Source organism: Peromyscus leucopus, chromosome 9, assembly GCF_004664715.2.
Source record: "Peromyscus leucopus breed LL Stock chromosome 9, UCI_PerLeu_2.1, whole genome shotgun sequence".
In the NCBI taxonomy this organism is placed as follows: Eukaryota; Metazoa; Chordata; class Mammalia; order Rodentia; family Cricetidae; genus Peromyscus; species Peromyscus leucopus.
The window spans coordinates 36,974,869-36,998,395 of record NC_051070.1 but is presented as its reverse complement, the minus strand read 5'-3'; the positions used below and the strand labels follow the sequence as shown (position 1 = coordinate 36,998,395).

The 23,527-nt window shown below is 38.6% G+C and overlaps 1 protein-coding gene across 4 annotated transcripts in view; it reads right to left on the bottom strand.

The window, feature by feature from the left end:
• Positions 1-23,527, bottom strand: part of Diaph3 (diaphanous related formin 3) — a 486,098-nt gene that overhangs the window by 221,652 nt on the left and 240,919 nt on the right. For all 4 annotated transcript variants that reach the window (XM_028878991.2, XM_028878999.2, XM_037208361.1 and 1 more), the window contains one exon: positions 20,004-20,105. In XM_028878991.2, coding sequence (XP_028734824.1) covers positions 20,004-20,105 — 102 coding nt within the window. The remainder of the gene's footprint in view (positions 1-20,003; positions 20,106-23,527) is intronic.

The window sequence follows — 23,527 nt, the reverse complement described above, 5'->3', positions numbered from 1 at the left end:
TAGTGGAACCTCTACCTAACATATTACCCCAGCTTCACAAAAAGAGAGAGAAAAGGCAGATGGGCAGGGTATCTCAACCAGCATTCTGCCCACATGAATGATAGGCTAGGGGGAAAGGATAGCAAAAAAGACTTTGTGATCGGTAATAAAATGTGGAGTTTGAGAGCAATCTACTCGGTTCTGATGAGTGCCATAGTGTCACCATTGCTGACTATCTCAGTCACTGTTTTACTGCAGTGAAAACATACCATGGCCATGATCAGAGCAACTGCTCTGAAAGAAAACACTTAACTGGGGGCTTGCATGTTTGAGAGATTAAGTCCATTATAATCATGTTAAGAGCATGACAGCACTCATGGTGCTGGAGCAGTAGCTGAGAGAGCTACATGCTGATCCACAAGCAGAGAGACAGATAACTGAACAAAGCATGGGCTTTGGAAACCTCAAATGCCACTTAGTGACACATGTCATCCAACAAGGCCTAGGCCCAATCCAATAAGGTCAACTCACACACCTTCTCAAGTAGTGTTACTTCCTGATCACTAAGCATCCAAATATATGAGCTTTGAGGGAACATTCTTATTTAAACCACCACATTGCACTCTTGGTCCCCATAGGCTTATATCATAATGCAAAAATGCACTCATTCCAACTTCAGAAATGCCCATTGCCTATCCTCAACATTGTTTAAAAGTCCAAAGTTCAAAGTCTCTTCTGAGACTCAAGGCAATCTTATAGCTTTAAAAATTAAAATCAAAAACAGTTTATATATTTCTAAAATACAATAAAACACTACAAAAGGGAGGAAAGACAGAATAGTGAGGAAATGTTGGACCAAACAAACCTAAAAATCAACAAGGAGAACTCCAACTTAGCATCTCCATGTTTGATGGCAAACTGTTCTTCAGCTTTCCAAAGCTTTCAGCTTTGCTGACTTCAACATTTGTGGGAGCCCACAAAGGTCTTCTAGTGAGATCTCAGCTTGCTTTACACAGCAGGGCTTCATTAGGGGATGGCTAGACCATGTGTCACCAAGTCACCAGGTGTCTGGGATGGTCTGCACTAGGCTGTGCTGGGGGGAGGTCTTTTGCTCCACCCCTTGGCATTCCTTTAAAAGTCCTTTAGTAGAAAAGCAGGGGCTGGTGGATTTTGACCCAGGCCCTCCTGAGGCTGTCCTATGTTTCTGTTTCTCTCCTCTATACTTTATCTACATATTTCTCACTGCTCCCTCCTCAAGAGTACTGAAAAGAATGCAGCCTTTTTGGGCAGATATCCATGACTCTTGCATCTCCAACATCTTGGGGTCTCCAATACAATCTAAGATTCACTTTCATAGGTTCATACAAGGGCTTCTCTGTGCTTCCATGCAGGGAGACCCATGACACATGCCTGGTTTCAAAGGCTTTCCTTAGCCATGGAAGGAGTTTCCATACCCTTTTTCTTGTATTCTTAACTCCAAAGGCATAACCACATGGTGGAAGCTGACAAGTTCCACTCCTTTCTGGGGCTGAAACGTGGCCACTTCCTTTAAATTTCCATCAAATTCCTGATGTTAACGGTTACTTTCACTGTTTAAGCTTTTAATTCTTTTTCACAAGTTAGAAGCCTAGCTGGGTGGGATCTTGCCCTGGGTTCACCACACACTTTACTCTATTTAGCATCAGAATTTAAACTTTTTGTCTCCTTGAGCACTAGGCTCCAACAAAACACTTCTTGGCATTATTTTTCTCCTCAAACTGTGCATTTTGCATTTCCCCATGCCCCAGTTGCTACATTTCATTATAGATCTGCATAGGAGCGATCACTACTAACCATGTGATATGTTTTGAAATCGTTTCTGTCAGTGCTACTAATCCAATACTCATCAATTTAGCCTCTGGCAAATTTTTAGCACATGGGCAGAAACCAGCTATATTCTTTGTAAAAATATCACAAGAACAGTCTCTTCTTATATTCTGCCCCTCTGAAACTTCTTGATCTGGGTGCCCATAGTCTACATCACCCTCATCACCACTGTTTTCCATGGTCCTACTAGGATGGCCCCCTAAGCTTAGAGTGCCCAACCACTTTTCTAGTCTTAAGTTCCAAAGTCCATGTTCTTCCAAAACAACAACAACAAAACCCCAGCATGATCTTGACTTGTCACAACAACATTCTACTACTGTGAGTATCAACTTGTGTCTTAGTCATGGCTCTATTGTGAAGAAACACCATGACCAACGCAACTCTTGTAAATAGAACATTTAATTGGGATTTGCTTGCCATTTGAGAGGTTTTGTCCATTACCATCATGGCTGAGAGCATGGTGGCATGCATGGTGCTGGAGTAGTAGCCAAAAGCTACATCTTGAACCACAGCCCGAGAGAGAGAGAGAGAGAGAGAGAGAGAGAGAGAGAGAGAGAGAGAGAGAGAGAGAGAGAGAGAGAGAGAGAGAGAGAGACAGAGAGACAGAGAGACAGACAGAGAGACAGACAGAGAGACAGACAGAGAGACAGAGAGAGAACAAAATTTGCCCTAGCATGGGCTTTTGAAACCTCACAGCCCACTCCCAGCAACACACTTTCTCCAACAAAGTCACAGCCAGGCCACAACAAAGCCTTCAGCAAGGCCACAACTCTTAAACCTACTCAAATAATGCCACTCCCAGACGATTAAGCATTCAAATACATGAGCCTATAGGGGACATTTTATTCAAGTCATCACACTGAGGTTACATTTTCTCTTAACAATATAGTTTAAAAAAATGCAAATTGTAACTTAGTGTTACAACAGCCTATGTATGCTTCCAGGACTCTGAAAACTACAGCTGGAAGGCAGTAAGTTCAGGGTCAGCCTGGGCTACACACTAAGAGCACAGCTTAAAGCACACGTAAATAAAAAATAGAACCTATTCTACTTTAACTTTGGCTTGCTGCTGCCATTTCACTGATGTGAATGAAATGAATATATAGAAGAAGCAATTCCTTCAATCCATTCATTGACATGAGTGAAATGAATACATGGAAGAACTCAATCCGTTCATGGTTTTGGAAATTTCACTGAACTGGAGGGATTTGAAAAAATCATTAAAATAATAAAAACACACTTCCATTCAAGCGTCACTTTGACTAAAGCCCCTGAACTTGCAAGTGTTTAAATAATTAAATATTCAATACTGATTCGCAGATGAAGTAAAAGTTAATCAAAAAATAAAAAAGTCGTAAACTGGAGGAAGGATTCAAACAATGCCTTCAACAGCACAACTTATGGGGGAGAATACTGTAGCTGATCCTTTGACCTCTAGGTCAAAAAGCTAATACCACTAAGAAAGAGTCTAGGGTTGTTGATTGATTGTTTTCTCCTTTTTGGTGAGGCCTAGGCAGGGACATTAGAATGGCTCCCAGGCTTCAGAATAGTTTAAAGTAATGAGAAAGAGGTATTTTCCTGTGGTGTTTGCTAACTAGCTTATATTTAAAAGCTACTACTCAAAATAACGTTCATGACTAATTCCCTGATATTTTGTGTGTGCCATTCTATATAATCTTGCTCTTTATCTGATGCCACCATATTAATGTCAAAGGCGTTGGGTATTTATTACAAACACAGGCTCGCGAACAATGATACCTTGCTGTGTTTCTTAGTTTTGATTATTTGTAGTTTTCATTCTGAGTCTCCAGTAGGACAAAGAAAATTCGTTTGGGGACTTCTACAAAGAAATCAAAGGCTTTTCAGAAACCTATTCAGTGTTTAGTTCAAGTTACTCTTCAGGTCAATAGATACGTGGAAACATTTTGGGAGCATTCAAATTAGGTCCCCAGGGTACTTTTGATCAAGTAACTCTCTAGTCTTCCATAAGGAAGGATTCCCAAGCTTTGTGAAGATAACAGAGATGAGATCTGAGTTTACAAGTCATTCAGTATGAGATAACAGTGAAAATACAGGCCAAACATGGCAATCAGGCAATGGGCAGAATGGATGAGATAATGAGAAACATATGCAGAGACCTGCATTTGAAGAGTGTGCCAAAAGAATTGTCTGTATAAACCTATTATTGTAACTAGAAGTAAAACCTTGGACAAATCCAAGGGAAGTAGTAAGAAATCCAGTAAGTACTAAGCTAAGGCCATAGCATAGTACCTCTTAGGTAAGAAAAAACAAAGCAGGAGCCCACATCACACAGTGTGTGAGAACAGAACAGTATTTAGTTTAGCAACAAGGTGAAAGATTGTCAAAAGCTCAAACAGAGTTGAAAACATAGCCTAGCTGGTAAAGTGTTTGTCTTGCACGCAAAATGACAGAAGTTTGATCCCAGATCCCACAGAAAAAGCCAGCTGTTATGACACATACTTAAACTCCAACTGCTGGGAAAGTGGAGACAGGTGGCTCCCTGGGGCTGGCAAGTTAGCTAGCTCAGCCTACTGGGCAATTCTAGACCAATGAAAGAGCCTGTCTCTATTAAAAAAAAAAAAAAAGAGGAGGGGGGGGGGGGTGGGCAAGTTGTCTTCTGCCAACCATATGAATACACACATGCACTCCCACATGACTGCGCGCACGCGCGCGCGCACACACACCCTTCAACTGATTTTTCTGTAATTAGCATGTAAAATGAGGAATGATTTTTATAAAACTCTAGGCAAGAACTTAGACAAAGCATAAATAATGTGTCAATGAAACTCTTAATAAAACACTGCTAGAAGCTTAAGTCCTTTCCTATATACTCCTGTTCAATTGACCTTAATAGCTTGCATGCTTTATTTTGGTTATTGGGTCCACAGGGATGATTTCTAAAGGAATTTTGATCAAAGATAGAAGTATTGCATTTCCCTACTGCATAAAGGCCATATAATTTGCTGTAGAAAGAGAAACAAAGTGACATGAAAGAGCAATGAAAAATCCAAAATACCACCATTCAATTGATTTCATTGAAAACCATTAACTATGTACGGCAGCTTTTCAAGAAATTAAAATTTTATTACTATGTCTTGACTACTTAATGTATAACTGTAAATAAAAGGCAAGCACAATTCTAACATTTAAAAATGTAAAAAATAAGTATTTGGAGGAAATTTTAGATATGCTTTGCCTTATAAGAATTGCGGGAAATAGATTGAGACAAATGATTTGGTGCTAATGGTGAAGCTAGGGGTAAATAAGCTATGATAGCATTTCACTAAAGGAGGACAAAAAAAATCAATTCCACTACTCTACATTCCTCCTACAAAAAAAAAAAATAGCATCTAGACTTGGACACAAAACTGACACCCCGGGAAAAGAAAGAGAAACAGCAGTAATAATGGATCATAGCTGAGCTGGAGGAAAGGAAACTTGACCTCATGTTAGAGGAAAGAAAACAAACACATCCATCCTTTCAAAAGAGCAAAGTCTGCTATGCAAGATAAGGATATTTAATGGAACATACAGTTAAATACAAAATAAAAATATAAGCAAAGCAAAGAACATGAGGCAAAAATCTCAGACAAGTATCCTAAGTAAGCCAATGAATATGGGGTCAAAGCAGCAGCAAGCTGTGTTCCAGGAGCTGGGAGGTAAATTAAGCAGAAATACACCATTTATTACAGCATTGCAGAGAAGTGGGGAAGTGGTTAGCCCTAGAGAATTGTTTGCTTGTCATTGTAGGGACAGAAAATAGGAAAAGGTAGCAGGAACACTAGAGTAGGGACTCAGATGCTGCAGTCTCTGCATTATGCTGTTTGAAGAACAAGGAAGTCGACTCCCATTTGGGCCCCTAGTCTCTGGGGGAAAACATATTGCTATTTTGGGTTTTACAAAGAAAAACAGGAACAAGACAGGTCATGAGCAAAGAAATACAACTGTCTTTTAAATGCTTCCTTCCCATTGTATTATTTTATACTCTCACTATATATCTACAACTTGCCAATATTGCAAGAGGCCTGAATAGAAATAACACAGTAGAATGGAAAAAATGAGACATTGAAATTGGAAAGCAGAGATCACTGGTATGGAGATTCTTGTTTAAGACATTTATTCATACATGTTTAGGCTGTGTGTAGAAGGGGGTATGCATGAATTATGCATATATGTGATGTATGCATATGTTGTGTGTGGTGTATATACATACACACATATATACACACATACACATATATATATATTTATAGGTTTATGTACATGCAGGCTGGTGGGTTATTAGCTTCTACTACTTTCTTAGTCCCTTAAGACAGGGTTTCTCAGTGAACCTGAAGTTTGCCACTCCTATTCTAGGTGGGCTGGTTATCAGAACCTAGTGTAAGGACATAGGTGCTGAGGATGAGAACTCGGGTCCTCCCACTTGCTCAATAAGCACTCTTAACCATTAAGCCATCTCCAGGGCCTCCAAGATTTCCAATTCTTGTTACTTTAAGGGGCTATTGTACAAATAATATGAGTATATGAACTTACTTTGTGAATGATTCATCAGTAAAGTCAGATAACAGAATCAGTATGTACTTGCTAGTTCTGGGCTAGCTTATTTGATGTAGAATTTATGCCATTAACCTGAGACTCCAAAATCACCTTCCTCCCTGCTATTATCCAATCCTTCATCTATAAGGTATAACAAGCCATAGATAGTATAATATTTAAAAAAAAAAAAAAGACAAATCAATGCTGGAGCACTAGATCCTCTTCCAGAGAACGAGTATTTATTAAGCAGCATGTATATGTGGCTTAGAACCACATAACTCCAGTTCCAGAGAGCACTCTCTTCTGGCCACCTCAGGTACCGGGAACATATATGGTGCACATATAAGCAGGACAGCAAACACAAAATTTAAAAAATAAAATACTGTGAAAAAAATAGGTAATAGAAGATAAATCATCTGTGCAAGAGCCTTCCTCTAGTCTTAGAAAAACTCAGAAAGAATCAGGGAGCAGTGAGGCACAACACACAAGGAAGCCAGAAGAGAGAACGAAAGCAAGTAAACATAACAACAAAATGGAATTCTGAGCAGAAGTCAAGAGCCAACAGAATATATGTTGGACGTGGAACTTGATGTTGTCTGAAACACTAAAAGAGCCCTAAGACAGGGATGGCAGAAACACATGTGCATTAGTCATGCTACAGCATCATAGGAAAGGAAGAGAGCTTCTAGAGATGTGACTCTAAGAGGCTAAGCCCCAAACTGGAGAAGAAAATATTCAAGATAAAATGTGAGAATACTGACAGCAGCTGTTGCTAGGATGCACGTGCTTTTGTAAACAGCGCTTTGAGACAGCTCCTACATTCATGTAGAGTTCTAAGAAATGCATATAGCTTTAGAGTCAAAACTCACTTCCGGGTCTAACCAACACTTTTATAAATGCAGAGAATGATAGCTAGATATAGAATCCCAAACCAAACTATTTTAATTCAGATCCAGTGCTTGGAACATGTTAGGTTCCCTGTCAAGTCTTAGTGACTCAATGGCTAGTTTTCAACATTTAAAAAAAAGAAAATGAAGTAAAATAATGAACTACCTAGGGGCTTTTAAAAAAAATCATTTACTAGGTATTTATTGGAAACTTACTAGATACCAGGTACCATTCAAGACACCAGAAATCCACTAACAGATGTTTGAAACAATGATTCTTATTATCATGGACAACACTATGGAGGGATAATAGGCTAATGGAGCAGAATACAATAAATGAGAATGTGGTGCTATTTTATCTGTGTACTCCAATAAAGTTTATCTGAGGATCAGAGGAAAAAGCCAACCACTATAGTAAACACAGAAGTCAGGCAATGGTAGCACATGCCTTCAATCCTATCACTCGGGAAGCAGGGATCCTTCTGGATCTCTGTGAGTTCATGGCCACACTGGGAACAGAGCCAGGCCTGGTGACACAAGCCTTAAATTCCAATACTAGTTAACCATAGAAGTCTGGAGGTTTGTTACAGACAGACTTTTGACTTGGCTATCTGAGCTTATAAGAAATGTACATTTCCTGGGCGGTGGTGGTGCATGCTTTTAATCCCAGCACTTGGGAGGCAGAGGCAGGCGGATCTTTGTGAGTTCGAGGCCAGCCTGGTCTACAGAGCCAGATCCAGGAAAGGCGCAAAGTACAGAGCTGAGCAAGAAGAGGAAGTGATGTAGCTGGGCAGAGAGAGGAAATGAGATTGTAGAACAGAAAGGCATATAGGCGTTGGGTATACAGAAAGTAAGTCTTTTTGACTGAGGATCTCTAGTGGTGAGAACGTCTCTGGCTTCTTTCTTTCTGATCTCTCGGTTTTCACCCCAATATCTGGCTCCGGGGTTTTATTAATAAGTCCGTTTAGCACTTTGTCTTACATGAGAATGCAATGGGTACTGTGGAGATGCTCTGGCAGCTGGTAAGTTATCTCAAGTGTGGTTCCATGGAAACCCCTCCCAACAGCTGCCCTGTGAGGAAAGGAAAGGCAACTGGGTAATCGCAAGGAAACAGGCTCTGGGACTACGGAGAACAAGAAGCACGGATAACACACCTAGGGAAAACAAGGTCTAAGGAAGGTGAGCAAGAACGGGATGGAACTTTTGAAAATTACAGCCAAGTGTGCAACTGGTATGTCTGAGGAAGGACACAGAGGCCCTGTGGTTACAGTAGTGTTAGCAAAAAGTGAGTGGGAGATGATGAACCAGGAAACACCAAGGTGGAGACAGGTTACATGGAGGCTTGTAAGCAGAATTTAAGATCTCCCAATGCAACAATATATTGTATTTTTTACCATTAGGGGGTGGGGGGGAATTAATAGGCCGCAGTTAAAATTTCAAACTTTCAGAAAAACTCACTAGTGTTAGCAACTCAATGAAATAGCATGTTATTTGGGTCATGCTGTGTTTTTATTAGTTCTAATAAATTAAAGAATTGCAGAGTTATTTAATACAGCTGACAATCTGCTAATTTCCAGGGAACATGGGCAACAAAAGCTCACAAGATATTCCATTCAGAGCTCAATGACACTTTTCTTCCCACTCGACAGAGAACACAATTGGCAGTATGTAAGTGATTTTTCTGCTTAATGGCAAGATTTGATATTATTATTTTGATGCAGATTTGAACTAAATGAATTCAATCCTTTGATTAAATGAGATTTATCAAGCAAGAATATGCCTGTACACTTTGGCAGCTTGACTATGTCTGAGCTTATAAGAAATGTACATTTGCCAGGCGGTGGTGGTGCACGCCTTTAATCGCAGCACTTGAGAGGCAGAAGCAGGCGGATCTTTGTGAGTTCAAGGACAGCCTGGTCTACAGAGCCAGAGCCAGGAAAGGTGCAAAGCTACACAGAGAAACCCTGTCTCGAAAAACCAAAAAAAAAAGAAAAGAAAAAGAAAGAAATGGTACATTTACATTTACTATGAGGACAAATTAGAAATGACTACATTTCTGTTCATGACAGCAGGGTCTACATGCAAGTGTTATTTCTTATTTCTACCCAGACACGCATATCCCCATGAACAGCCATTTCTAACACTCATGAGCAACTTGCCTGTTTCTCTAGACGTCAGACGGCCCTCTCACCCCCACTCTTACTTAGTTTTTGAAACAAACAGTAATAGTGTCATATTATAAAATCACCTTGTACAATTCCCTCGATCAGGGACTTTAATTTTCCTCAGAGAGGTGGTAACCAAAGGCAAACACAAACAGAACTTTGCTGCTGATGAGCAGGTCCTCTGGGGGAAAGAAAGGGAAAACAGGAAGGTTGCACATTTTCTCTAGTGTTTCACTGCCTGAGTTTTCTTGCCATTCATTCATTTCTTGCTCAGTCATCTCATCTGGCCCCAAAACTATCTAAACGCCAACTGTACACAACCAGCACCAAACTAGTACCTCTAGTCCTGAATCCCCAGTTTACATCCCAAATGAAGAGATTACCTGTTCATCTGGATTATGAAGATTTTTCAAGAAAATGTTCCCTGTGCAAGGCTTCTCTTCATCTCTTCAGGTGGTGACCTTCATCCCACAGTCTGTATACTCTTCTATCCCTGGGATTAGCCTGGATTCCTCTTATTTCCCCAATTGGAAAAGTAGAAATCCTAGCCTCCTTACACTCAAAATGATCTAAAACCTGACCACTTCTCAACAGTGTCATGGCCTTTAAAGGCAGTCAGCTCACTACTCATTCACACCTCAACAATAATAACATTAAAATTGCCACATTAACCTACCAGGGACTTCAATTACACGCCTCACCACAATTCTCTCCCCCCACATAGCTGCCAGGGAAACTGGGAAAGTACCAATGTGATCTTTTGACTCTTTGTTTGCAACTCTCCAGCAATATTCTAAGAATGAACCCACACACCTTACCCTGAGGCTAAAAGGCCCTGTTGGCCGCCAGTGTCACCTAATACCACTCTCCCTCACTTCCCACCATTGGCTTCTGGGAACTGAAGTTCTCGGATGAAGCCTGCCTCTGTGTTGCTAACCCAGCTGACTGACTGACTGATAAGACCCTCGTGATTGTGGAGAGAATGTTGAGGTTTGCTAGCCAAATTATCTTAGGTCGCCTTTGGCCCCTAAACAGCCATCTACTACTAACCTCTTTATCTGACTTAACATTGTTGCAATGCCTAGCTAAGACTTTTGAAATGTATTGTTAAACTCAGCAAATACTAGCTTCCTCCACACCTAAACTTCAAATATTATTAGCATCGGAAACCATACATTTCTTACACTGTTCCAATCTGCCTTCCTGATGTCCCCACAATATTTAGTAATTCCATTAGTTTATGGCTTTCATTTCTTTCTGTAACTTCTTCTACAGAGGAACCACAATTTGCATTCCTGATCACTAATATTTCATAGAATAAACTATATTACTCACATTTACAACAAGAATTGTATTTTGCATCACCATGCTACATCATCAAACATGTTTACCCCTTAAAATCATGGCAGCTGTTCATGGCTGTCTCTATCTGGAACATGCTTCCTCAAAATCATCCAGGTTACTGAATGCCAAGCTCCTGCCCAATCATTACACCTTTATCAAAGCTCCACAACCACTCCAGTGAAACACACTCATTTTTTTTTTTATTTTTTTATTTTTTGGTTTTTCGAGACAGGGTTCTCTGTGTAGCTTTGTGCCTTTCCTGGAGCTCACTTGGTAGCCCAGTCTGGCCTCGAACTCACAGAGATCCACCTGGCTCTGCCTCCGGAGTGCTGGGGTTAAAGGCGTGCACCACCAACGCCCGGCCCGAAACACACTCATTTTTATGCCACCACTATCTGTGAAGCATTTATTGCTATCCAATATTATGTCATTACACTTTTATTTATGTTACTGGCCCCAGTGAAAACAAAGGAAAAATATCAATTAAGAGATGTGTTTACTGCAAAATGTTAAGAATGCTGAGAACTGTGTCCATCAGATAAATGAACAAGGAACTAACCACTGCTGAATTCATATAAACAACTACATGTATTCACATAAACAATATCAGATAGTAAGTAGTATAGCTATTAACAGGACCTCAAGGTCTAAAGCTACCAATGAAATCAAAGCCCTTTGGACAACCAAGGCTGAGACTACACTAATGTACAAGCATCTGTCTGGAGCCATTTCTTCAGAATCACCTAATGAGAGCTCCAATGTAGATCAAGAACTAAGCTCACTTATAAAAACAACCTACACATTTCTCTGCATAGATTTAGTTAACTCAAAAATCATGCATTATTGTCAGACTACAAATTAAACATATAAAGAAAAGATATTCGGCCTTTGATGAGTTGTCAGCATGGAACTCTAAAGTGTCATGTATTAGAACAATTCACAAATGTGAGTGATTCAGAAGAAATCATTGAGATCTTCTGAAAAAGAAAGAGGGGGAGGTGTTGAATTATCCTTCAATTGACAACAGAGTTTAACTATTCAAACCAAAAGAATTTCACTTTAACTAAAAGTTCAAATATCATTGTAAACTGCTTTGGCTTAGGCAGTTAAATGTGATAGAAGGCAGAAATCAAATCAAAAGAAAAATTACGATCATTAAACAGCTGATGGATTTTAGTTCAAAGAAAAATCAATGGTAACTCAGACTCAGGTAAGTTAATAAGCCTTAAACCAGGAGGAAACTGTTACCCTGCTGAGCTTAGAGGATCTTGGATCCTAAGAATAGCTTGTCAAGAAGGGTACAAACTAAAATACTAACTAAGAGAAATGAACCACAATGGCCAAATGTTTACAGTCTTAGGTGGAGCATAATTCTAAGATTTATACAGCTAAGAATTCCGTTAGGAAATAATAGCTCACCATTCCAAACAAATGTTCTCCACGCACGGTGAAAGATCTGTGGACGAGATTGACAAGGTAAGTGAGCTTGGACACCTGGCAGGTGCTGGAAAGTAGCAGCACTAGGTGTAAGGAGCTGGCAAGAAGCAGAAGACTCTAGCTTCCACCCACTTCAGACAGTCACATTTTATGCACTGGGCAGACAAAACAGATGATGAATTACTGAAGACAAAAGGAAGCAGAAATTATGAAAAGCCAAGTGTATTCATAAAGAAATTGTCTCAGGGGCTGGAGAGATGGGTCAGCAGTTTAAGGGGACTGGCTACTCTTCAAGAGGATCCACGTTTGATTCCCGGCATCTACCTGTTGGCTCACAACTGTCTGTAACTCCAGTTCCAGGGATCTGACACCTTCTTCTGGCTTTCCTGAGTAGCAGGCATCCACATGCTACAGAGAAACGCATGCAGGCAAAATACTCACACATAAAAATAAAAAATATGGAAATTAGATTATGCCGATGCCTTTAGATAAGTTTTAAAGTTTAACTATGTGATGTGTGCTTTATTTGCAACAGCACATTTTGAAGCATTTATGTAAGAAAACTTTAAGGGTCACAAGAAAAGCCTGGAGGTATTTAGCCTGAGATAGGAGTGCTTCCTTACAGGTAGCCTCTTAGGATCCCCATTTTTCTCTGTCAGTCTTATCTAAAGGTGTTTCAATGAATCATGATTTTCTCAACAAATCATAATTTCCACAAACACTTTTAGAAATCAATTCTGCTGAATACCAAAAGCAGTGTCCTATCATGCATATTCATGCACTTAAGCAAAATGGCCTTGTGAATCAGTGAAAGGTCAAGAAAATGTCCACTGAGTCCAGGAGGTAACAGGAAGCAATAGAATGTGTATCATCATCAACAATACCTTTTAAAAAAGTGAGTGTCGGCCGGGCGTTGGTGGCGCACGCCTTTAATCCCAGCACTCGGGAGGCAGAGCCAGGCGGATCTCTGTGAGTTCGAGGCCAGCCTGGGCTACCAAGTGAGCTCCAGGAAAGGCGCAAAGCTACACAGAGAAACCCTGTCTCGAAAAACCAAAAAAAAAAAAAAAAAAAAAAAAAAAGTGAGTGTCAAGAACACTTGTTGTTTGGGGCTGGCAAGATGACTCAGAAGGGAAGGAACTTGTAGCTCAAATCTAGTGGCCCAAGCTGAATCATGGGAGTCCATGTAAAGTGGAAGGAGAGAAGCAACTCGAAAAGTTGCCCTCTGACCTCTGTGTCTTAGAATATTCATACCCCACCCGCAGCCATAGTTGAGTTTAAAAAACAGTTCTGTGTGTTTTGTTGTTTGTGTTGTGCCCTCCTTTCTGTTTAGCCCACCCCAGTTTTCTTCATGGATTCATGTAATCAATATCATATGTTCACTAAGAGCTAGAAGATGAACCAAAGAAGTTGGTAACACAATGGTCTAAAAAAGCGTTCAGACTCTTACTTGTAAACTGACACTTAGAATCCAGTGCAATAAGACACATTCAGAAATACGCACAGGGTACTATGGCAACAAAGAGGAAAGATGATGGATTTCATGTAAAAGAATAGAAATGTTAACACACATTTTCTGGAGAGAATGTCTCAAAGGGTAAAGAAAGGAAATAAAGCACACTAACAGTGCAGAGTGTGTTGCCTTCAGAATGTGGCAGATTATTTGGTGAAGATGTTACAGAGCCAGAAAAGGATGGCCAAAGAAATGTGGGTTTCTTCTTCAGGTGGGAAAACCCTGTCCGGATTTTTGATCACCATCCAAGTATATGGGAAAATAAATTTGTGCTTTTGGAAGCTACTTAGGTATTGATAATAACTTAGAAAGTCAATGGTAAGCTAACTGTGTCTAATTTCATATGGAAATGGAGATAGGAACAAATGAATATGAACGAAATACTACTCAAGGCCAGACAGCCCTGAGAAGTAGCTAAGACTTTTCTGGACCACAGTGCTACAGTAATATGCTGTCTTTCAATGAATACACAAGATGTGTGTGGGTTCACTTTTTACTGGAATACTAGATGATGTCAATGCAAATGATTAAAGGAAAGTCATAATATAGGTTATGAAAGTCTAAATAAGAGCTTAAAAACAGTGTAGCATGAAAATAATCTTCATTTTGTAGTAAAAGGAGTTTCCGAACAAAGCACTTTTTAAAGTATTCATCTGAAGATTCATGCATTAGTAATACAAAGTAATAGGAACCCAACTGTTAGGACGACAATTAGTGTGAAATGGGGTATATGGGGGGGGGGGCATTCAGTTGGCATTCACATTGTCTTCAATGTTCTTACATTATTTATTTTCGAACAAAAATATTATGGTTTATTTTAAAATAACATTTTAGTGCACTGAGCTGTACAGGAACTTTATACAACATTTTACAGCAGAAATGATAATAAAAAGAGACCTCTACCTCACAGGGTTTAAAAGCCCTGCCCTACAGTGACACCAAATGGTAGCAAATCAAAATACAATATACAAATAGGACATCTGTGTGATTCAATCTCCTATAAATGCTAGATTCCTTTGAAGAGCAGGCAGATTAGCAGAATTAAATAATATGGAGACAAATACTCAAAACCCCAGTTTTTCATCAAAGAAAGTCTAGTACACAAAGCTTCAAATGCAAATTTTTAGGTCTCTTTCCAAACTTCAGCTAATCTTCTGATCCTGGTGAATATTTACATAAATCATTTTCACACAGTTAAAACCATGCCACTGTGAACACAGTGATTTTACCTAATGGCTTATTGATCAAAGAAACCCTGCAAATATACGAAACACTCATACAACTAAGTCAAGTTACACTCCATGAAATCGACCTTTAATAAGAGGCTCTAGTTCAGGCTGATGGAAGAAGGAAAAAATGTAAAGCAATGGGCACCTGATCCCATTAGCAAAGTTTCTAGGGAATATATTTTCATTCCTTACACTGTAAATAGGAAAGAAGCTGATAAGAAAGGACACTACTGCATCCCCAGAAGAAAACCGTTTCTTAATGAGACATGTTTAAGATTGTACAAAGAAAAGAACTTTTGAAATTAAGAAAATTAATCAATATTCAATGTCCTATTCTAGAACTGAAACATAGGGAACAGAATGGGAATTGGTCTTATTCATTAAAGACCAGTTCAAACAGTCTCAAGCCACAAGGCAGAGCTTTAGGAAATATTATTGGCCAGAAACTTTATTTCTTAGCATTCAATGACACCTTGTTCAGGTTATTAGAAGTGATACTGTTCACATACTAAAATTTGTTAGAAACCATAAAAAAATACTCAAAATATCAATAAGTTCTGGGATATGAAAATAACAATAAATAACACTGTATTTTAACTCCATGTTTTAAAATAGCTACAAATCCCAGATATTACTTCCACATAAAAATGATAGGCAAAGCAGGTGATAGATAGGCCCATAATTTATCAGTATAGTGGTACTTTACAAATACATATAATTACTATGCACTGATTACAAATAAAACTTAAAAATTTTTAATTAATGCTTAGAAAGTTAAGAACTGGGTATAGGGCCTAGAGAGATGGCTTTGTGGTTAAAAGCACTGAGTTCAGTTCCCAGCACCCACATGGCAGTTCACAGCTGTCTGTAATTCCAGTTCCAGGGGATCTACCACCCTCACAAAACACCAATGGACCTATAAATTAAAATAGAAAATAAGAAGAAAGACAGAGAGAGAGGGGGGTTGAAGGAAGGAAGGAAGGAAGGAAGGAAGGAAGGAAGGAAGGAAGGAAGGAAGGAAGGAAGGAAGGAAGGAAAGAAGGAAGGAAGAACAAATGAACTGGGCAAGAAGTTCAATGCTATTCTTGTTCATGCTTAGGAAATCAGAGGTTCTGAGTCCAAGATCAAGCATTATGCACTCACTCACTCTCTAAGAAACATCTCTATTATCTATGAGCACATGTCACTACATACCACACCATGACTGGCCAAGTGCAGAACATCTTGGAAGCTGTCTTGTTCATGCCCATTCATAGCAGAGGATGGAAAATTAGATTAAAAGGCGGCCTAGTATGTGTATTACTATAAACATCAGCTGAAGAGCTAAATCCTTAGTACCGTAATTTATCCCTGTCTACTATATGTTCAGTTAAAATTCATAGTTGGAAAGACAGGTGGTATTGGCACTAAAATTTTTTCTTCCATTTTCAAGAGAGAATAAAATGTAGAGATAAGAATTTGTATTATCAGAAAGATGGAGAATTCTTACAAATCAAATAGGGTTAAATCTTCAGGGATATAAAATGTGATGGGAATCAACAAAATAGTTAATATATCAACAGATATTACAGTTGATCTTAACCAAAAACTTGAGAGGAGATTGCATACAGTATTTCTAATGGTCAATTTGTGTACCAGACTCTAGAATGTTCTAACATGAGATAAGAAAATCCATATATATACTTGGTCCATACTAATTTGTCTGTTAATGACATTGGTACCTAACAGTTTGACTATGCTAATTTTGCACATGAATTTCAATCAAAGATTAAATGATACCAATGGAAAACAACTTCCATGAAGAGCTGAATCTTGTTTTTGCATAATTCTTGTAGAACATTGAAGTTCATTGTGTAATGCTAACACCTTCAGTGAACTTGTTCATCATCTGATGTTTAGACATACACTTAAGAATGCTATTTATCACGTTTATAATTGGTATGAATCAGAATAGTGAATTTGCATACCTATAAATCTCACAAGTAAGCAACATAACAAGACTTTAAAATAACTTTTGTCAAAATGAATAGGTTAGCAGGGAGCCCTGTGAGCCAGTAGGAAACACAGCACAATTGGATGGAGGGCATAGGGGTCTACATAGCAAACTGCGAGTGAACTAGGAGTCGTAGAGACCCAGCAAAGAAGGAGAAGGTGGCAAGCAGAACAGGGGGAGGGCAGAGGGGAGCACTGTAGCAATCCTAAATTGCAGTGTCGGTCTGCAGAGGCCAAGGGAAGAAACATGACAAGAAGAGTTACATATGGCACAAACCAGATGAAAAAGCAAGAACTGACTCCATTCAAGGCAGGCAGAAGACGAGCTAAGATTAGCGCGCTCCTTGACTAATTCCTTAGTTCTGACCTGCGATGATCACTCAAGAAAACAAACAGTACTTTAGGGAACATTAAAAGGTAAATATGGCCAGGCAGTGGTGGTGCACGCCTTTAATCCCAGCACTTGGGAGGCAGAGCCAGGTGGATCTCTGGGAGTTTGAGGCCAGCCTGGGCTACCAAGCAAGTTCCAGGAAAGGTGCAAAGCTACACAAAGAAACCCTGTCTCAAAAACAAACAAACAAAAAAAGGTAAATATGTTTTCATGGTCAGATAAAAAGTCAGAACTCTGAACTTCAGATAACTTCAAGAATCTTTTTTAAATTTTTGTGCAAAAATTAAAATCAGTGTTATAGGCAAGATTATAATCAGTTTCCTAAAGTCAGGAAACTATCGTTCATATAAAGTTGATAAGCTGCATGCTCACTGCTCCTTAGTAAGCCACCAACATCGAGCTTTAAATTCAGACAGAAGAGAAAATACCCACCACTCTCTGATGTCTAATATGCTTTGTCAAATGAAACTCTTGCAATATACAGTAGTTCAGGGCTTTAGGATGGCTTTCCTTTTATTGAGTGGAAAAGGACAGGTACAAGGGAGACAGGGTGAAATGAGGTCTTGGGGGAAGGAACCAGACTGGAAAGAGTTAAAGATAAAAGATAAAAACAATTCATTTTTCATCCAAATCTGTACCTAACTAAACTACCTAGAAGCTGAATAGTGCAGTCAAGAAGAGTGACAACGAGCACACAGTGGCAGCACTGTCCCCAGCATCCATAGGAAAGGCTTCCAGCAGCACATACTTCCCACGGCATCAGCCATTTGCAAAGACGTATGACCAACCTTGGAATGTGCAGCACTTTCATACACTTGCTATCAACTTGATAGGATCTACAACCACCTGTGATTCAATTCTTTGGACTTGCCTAAACAGGCCTTTTCTAGACTCCTTTAACCGATATGGTAAGAAACATAACAAAGACAAGCAGGATCATTCTATGAGACAAGGTCCTGGGCTGAATTAAAGGAAGAAACGAACATGCCTCTCCTACTACCATCTCCTCCTCTCAGCTCAGCTTCCTGATTGAGGATAGAATGGAATATAACACAAGTTGGTCCGTGCTTTCTACTGCCATGACTTCCCCACCATGGTGGATTGCATACTCAACCTATCATCCAAAAGGAAGACTTCCTATTGTCTAGTGTGTAGTCACACCAAAAAGAAAAAATGTCAAAGTGGAAAATCCAATACAAGCTATACAACATCTATTCTAAATGGTTATTTTAACTGCATAGAAGTTCATTGAGATGTGTAGACTTTGGCTCTGGGTTACTTTTGGTGTGTGTGTGTGTGTGTGTGTGTGTGTGTGTGTGTGTGTATGTGTTTATTTGTAAAAATTTTATAATGAAGTTTATTAAAAATTAAAAATAATTAAAGTGTATAAGTTACAAAATTTAAAAAAAATCACAAAACAGTAATAATGAAGAAAATTTGCTTCGTTCCCTAAGTTTAAAGGAAAGAGCCGACAAAACATTAAATATGGAGTGCATATAGGCATTAAAACAATTAGCCAACTTCGATTGTCAACAAAATATCAAATATAACCCCATTAAGTCCCAGAGGCTATTAATATAACCTAAGAAATAAGCAAAAACCAACATTGCTTTTTAAAAATGCCGACTTTAAGACACCATTAGGAAGCATTTTTTGCATTCCAAAAGAATCTGGTATGTTGCAGCAACTGTGAAAATCCATCTTTTTCATTCTGTAGGCCATTAGATTAGCACAGTAGGAATTGGACATGGCTAGCCTCACACAGAAATGTTAAACTGACTTGATTCAAAAGAGTGATTCGTTCTCTTAAGGGTTCTAGAGCTTAAATTTTTTTCCCCAGTTTTCTTTGGTTCAAAATTATATCAAATCATTCTATTATAATGCTATTGGACACATAAATTGCATTGAAAGTTGTAAAAGGTATGGCCGTGAGGAAAACTGTTTAAGGAAAGACTAAGTAACAGTGAAAAAGAATGTCATTTAGGATGACAATTATAGCCAAAAGACGAAGGATCCCTTGGTGCTAGAAGTGAGCAGAGAGAGAGTTTGATATTAAAATTAATTCTGAACTTTGAGCTGCAATGCAGCGTACTGTGCAGATCACCAAGTGTTTTCACCTCTAGGCCCCAGCTCACGAAAACCGAAAAAAAGGGAACAAGATCATTATTGAGACAACTTGATGAGATTGTTTTCAAATGAATTCATTTTGTCTCTCATTGCCAAGAATAAGACAATATTTCTAATTTCAGAGTCAAAACCCATGAGATGAACTCAAGTGGATGATTAAAATGAGAAATGGACTCTTGCAGCTTGTTAGAATGCACAGATTCACAATAAATCACAAATATATCATATTCATCAGAAGTGTGCTTGTTTCACATTTTGATATGATGTACACAATTTACAAATACACTTTTCAAAAGGTCTTTAGAGTTCATCTAATTCCCAACTTTACTTTAAATATAGGATTTTTAAATCAAGACAATTTGTCACAAATATACTTCCAGGTTAAAAGAAAAACAACAAGATGACCATTAAATGCTCATAAGAACCGTGTTGTCAAAAAGCTTTCCATTTTCTCTCTCTTGTTTGGCACAGTGAAAACTCCCACCAAAGAGACTTAGGAAAAAGACACACAGTACTCACCATAACAGCAAACTGCTCAGGTACGCACAAGTTGTTATAGTCACTTCTGAACTGGGACAATGAATTCAACTGTTCTTCATCAGGAAGATGCTTTAGTAAGTTCTAAAAATTAAAACGAAGGAAAAGTACCTTCACTACATGCAGCTCTCCAAGTTTGGGAAAATTAATCAGTAAACTGTGGAAAGGGAACCAGTCAAGAAATTAATCTTATTTATTTCTAGATAACCTCCCTTATCCTAAGCCTTAAGCAACAGGCCGCTCAGCTTGGAAACAGTCAATTTTCCTTTCCTCTAACCCAGAGTTATTATATATTCAAATCAAGAACTACTGAATATTTATTTGATTAGCTTATAATTGAGAAAGGAGAACTCAACCTATACCAAAGGAACAGCTTTCTCACCTGGATAAATATGATCCATTACATTTCAGCTTTAGGGAATTGAATGTCAGAAATCTCAGGCAAAGCCAAACATATTTCAGCACTTTACTCAAGGGGATCAAAGAAATCATAAGTTGCTACCGAAGGCAAGGGAAAGAATAGGAAAGGAATGAAGGGAATTTTAATGCAGTGCTTACAAGAATGAAATTAGAAGGACCACATTTCAATAAGAAAAACTGAAGATGCCTTTAAAAGTAAGTTTGCTGATGGGGAGGAAATATTTAGAGGCAGTGGAAACTTAGGATGCAGAACCTTGCAGATGGAGTGCACATGCATATATCGACCATGTATCTGCCTGCATCTACCATGGTCTAGATCCATGGGTTCTTTCAGCTATTTGGGTCTTTTAGCCTTGTATAGCATTTCCAACTCACACATTTAACACAACCATTTAAAAAAAGAGCTGTCCTCTCCTGACAGAATTCAAACACATGAGCAACCCCATGAACAAAACGTACACAAAGCCTTTGTTTCCAAAGACAGTGCTATCGATAGTATACTAACATGAAAATTAAGGGGAGAAAAAAGGGGGAAGGTGGTCACAGTTCCAAATTATGTCAGTAGACTCAAGAAAAATAACAACTGACTCTATAGCATGCTGTGTATGTCTCTTGACTGAAGCAAAACTTGCCCAAAGTATTACTGGTTTAAAATAGCATTAGAGGGTGTCATACATCAAAAGTAGTTACATCAAAGAGCATGCCATTGGCTCATCTCTGGAGAAAACCTTGGTTGACTGGCTAAAAACAAACAACAATACAAAAAAAAAGTGGCAATATAAGAACACCCTCAGAAAAAGGTAGTCATTTTTAATCCTAGCAAGGTGAATGCAAGCACTAAAAGTACTTGATATTTTCCACATGAATACAAATTTCTGTTATTGGAAATGCCTGAGTAAAAAGCTGGTTATTTATCTTTGTTCTTCATTTCAAATTACAGATACACTGTCAAGTTCCTTATTAAATGGAGCCACTCAGATTCTTAGCATTTTCTAGGATGTTCATCATATCTCAGTAAATATTTTATTTATTGTATGTATGGTTATATTTTATTCTTTTGTCAGAATATTACATATTTTCACCTTAGTATGTGGGTGTTCGATTGAGGAAAAACTCATGATTGGCAAGAGTACAGGCTCAACCTTCTTCTGCTTATAGTTCCTTATTAAATTCCCCATGAACATTGCATAGACACAGCAGTTTCGCATCAGCACTCACAGGATATTTCTAGAAAGAACACCACTATGTTATTTAATTATCCTCTCCTTCTCTATGCCCATGTCTTGAGTCTCCATTTAAGTACCTTTGGCCTCAAATACATAAAAGATTATGTTCGCCCAATCCAATTTCTAGTTCTGATCAATCTCAACAAAGCTACAACTGTCTTGCATTATAATTACACATGTAAATGTCATTACTGCTGGTAAAATATAAACAACAAGGTGAAGTCTCTGATAGATGCTCATACAAAGCCTTATGTGCAGTGTGTACAATAGTGTTAGCAATGCTAATGTGTGTTGATTTTGAATACATGAAGAATGGTGTGAAAAAGTTGCATAAAAATAGACATACTTCTGACACACTGCACATGAATAGCATGTCAAAATGAAAGGACAGTGAACATGCTAAGAAAAATAGTGATTATTAAAAAGTAAAGTCTTGCTTCTACATTCAAGCTAAAATGAGTGAATTTTTTAAGTTAAATGCACAACGTCAAATAATATGAAATTCCTATTTTATAATGAATATATATTTTTTTTCCCAAATCACGCACTGGCTTTACATTTATTAAGTATGTTATAAAGAACAATATCACCTAGATCTAAGATGTGCTTGTCTCCTCACCCAACATCCACGAATATCTGCTTATGTGGCAAAGGAATAAAAAATACAGTTGGGATTCCAGTTACCATCAGATGGCCTTAGCTTGAATTGAACAGCCCGGAGTATCAGTGTCTAGTGTAATATGAGGGGGAGGGGAGTGAGCCAGTGCAACAGCGACAGGAAAATATGATCATGCCAAAGGGGAGAAGGACACAGCCACAGCCACTGAAAAGACAACAACAAGATTCTGCCCTATACCCTGCCGAAAGCAATCCAGACCTGCTGAATCCTGACTAGAGCTCAGTGAGCACAATGGTGGACTTCTAGTTTACAGCAATGCAAGAGGATGAATCTCTTACTCTAATCTGGTGAATTTGAGGTGAATTGAAACAGCCAAAAGAAACTAGGGGAAAAAAAGAAAGAAAGAAACAAACTAGGACATTAAGAAATTATTCCAAGTTGGACCTGTCTGGACATTAATTACAAAATGCAAGTGACCTTTTTCCTTTCTCTGGACCACAAAATGCACATAATTATCAAAAGCATCCATGTAATCAAGTTAAAAGCTACTCTGTAAATATTTAACAAACTCATTACAAGAAATACAAATATGCATTACATAGAAAAATTTTCTTAAAGGATCTAAGCATCTGCTCTCAGCAAGAAACCACATACACAATCAAAAACAAAGAAGAAAATCCAGTTTTTGTTTTTGTTTTTGTTTTTGTTTTTTTTAAAGAAAAGAAAGGCTACAGGGGGATAATACTGCTTTAAAAAAAGTGGTTGAATTGGGTAGTTTGAGGTCAGGCAATTTGGTGCACAAATAAACTCAAAGAAGAACCCATTCCAGCACATGACAAAAAAGAGACAGGAGAAGTAAAAGCAGGAACTCCAGAGGTATCAGTTACTGATGAGTAAAAAGATCTAATAAAATTTAGCCGGGCGTTGGTGGCGCACGCCTTTAATCCCAGCACTCGGGAGGCAGAGCCAGGCGGATCTCTGTGAGTTCGAGGCCAGCCTGGGCTACCAAGTGAGCTCCAGGAAAGGCGCAAAGCTACACAGAGAAACCCTGTCTTGAAAAACCAAAAATTTAACCATTGTTCACAACTACAAACAATTCTTGGTGCACCATCCTTCCATTCCCCTATGGAGTCCTGCAAGGCCCCCAGAGTGCAGAGATCACAAGCAAGGGACACAACAACTGTCTTATGGTTTCCTTACTTTGCCAAAAAATAGTAATTATATATTATTATGAATAATTA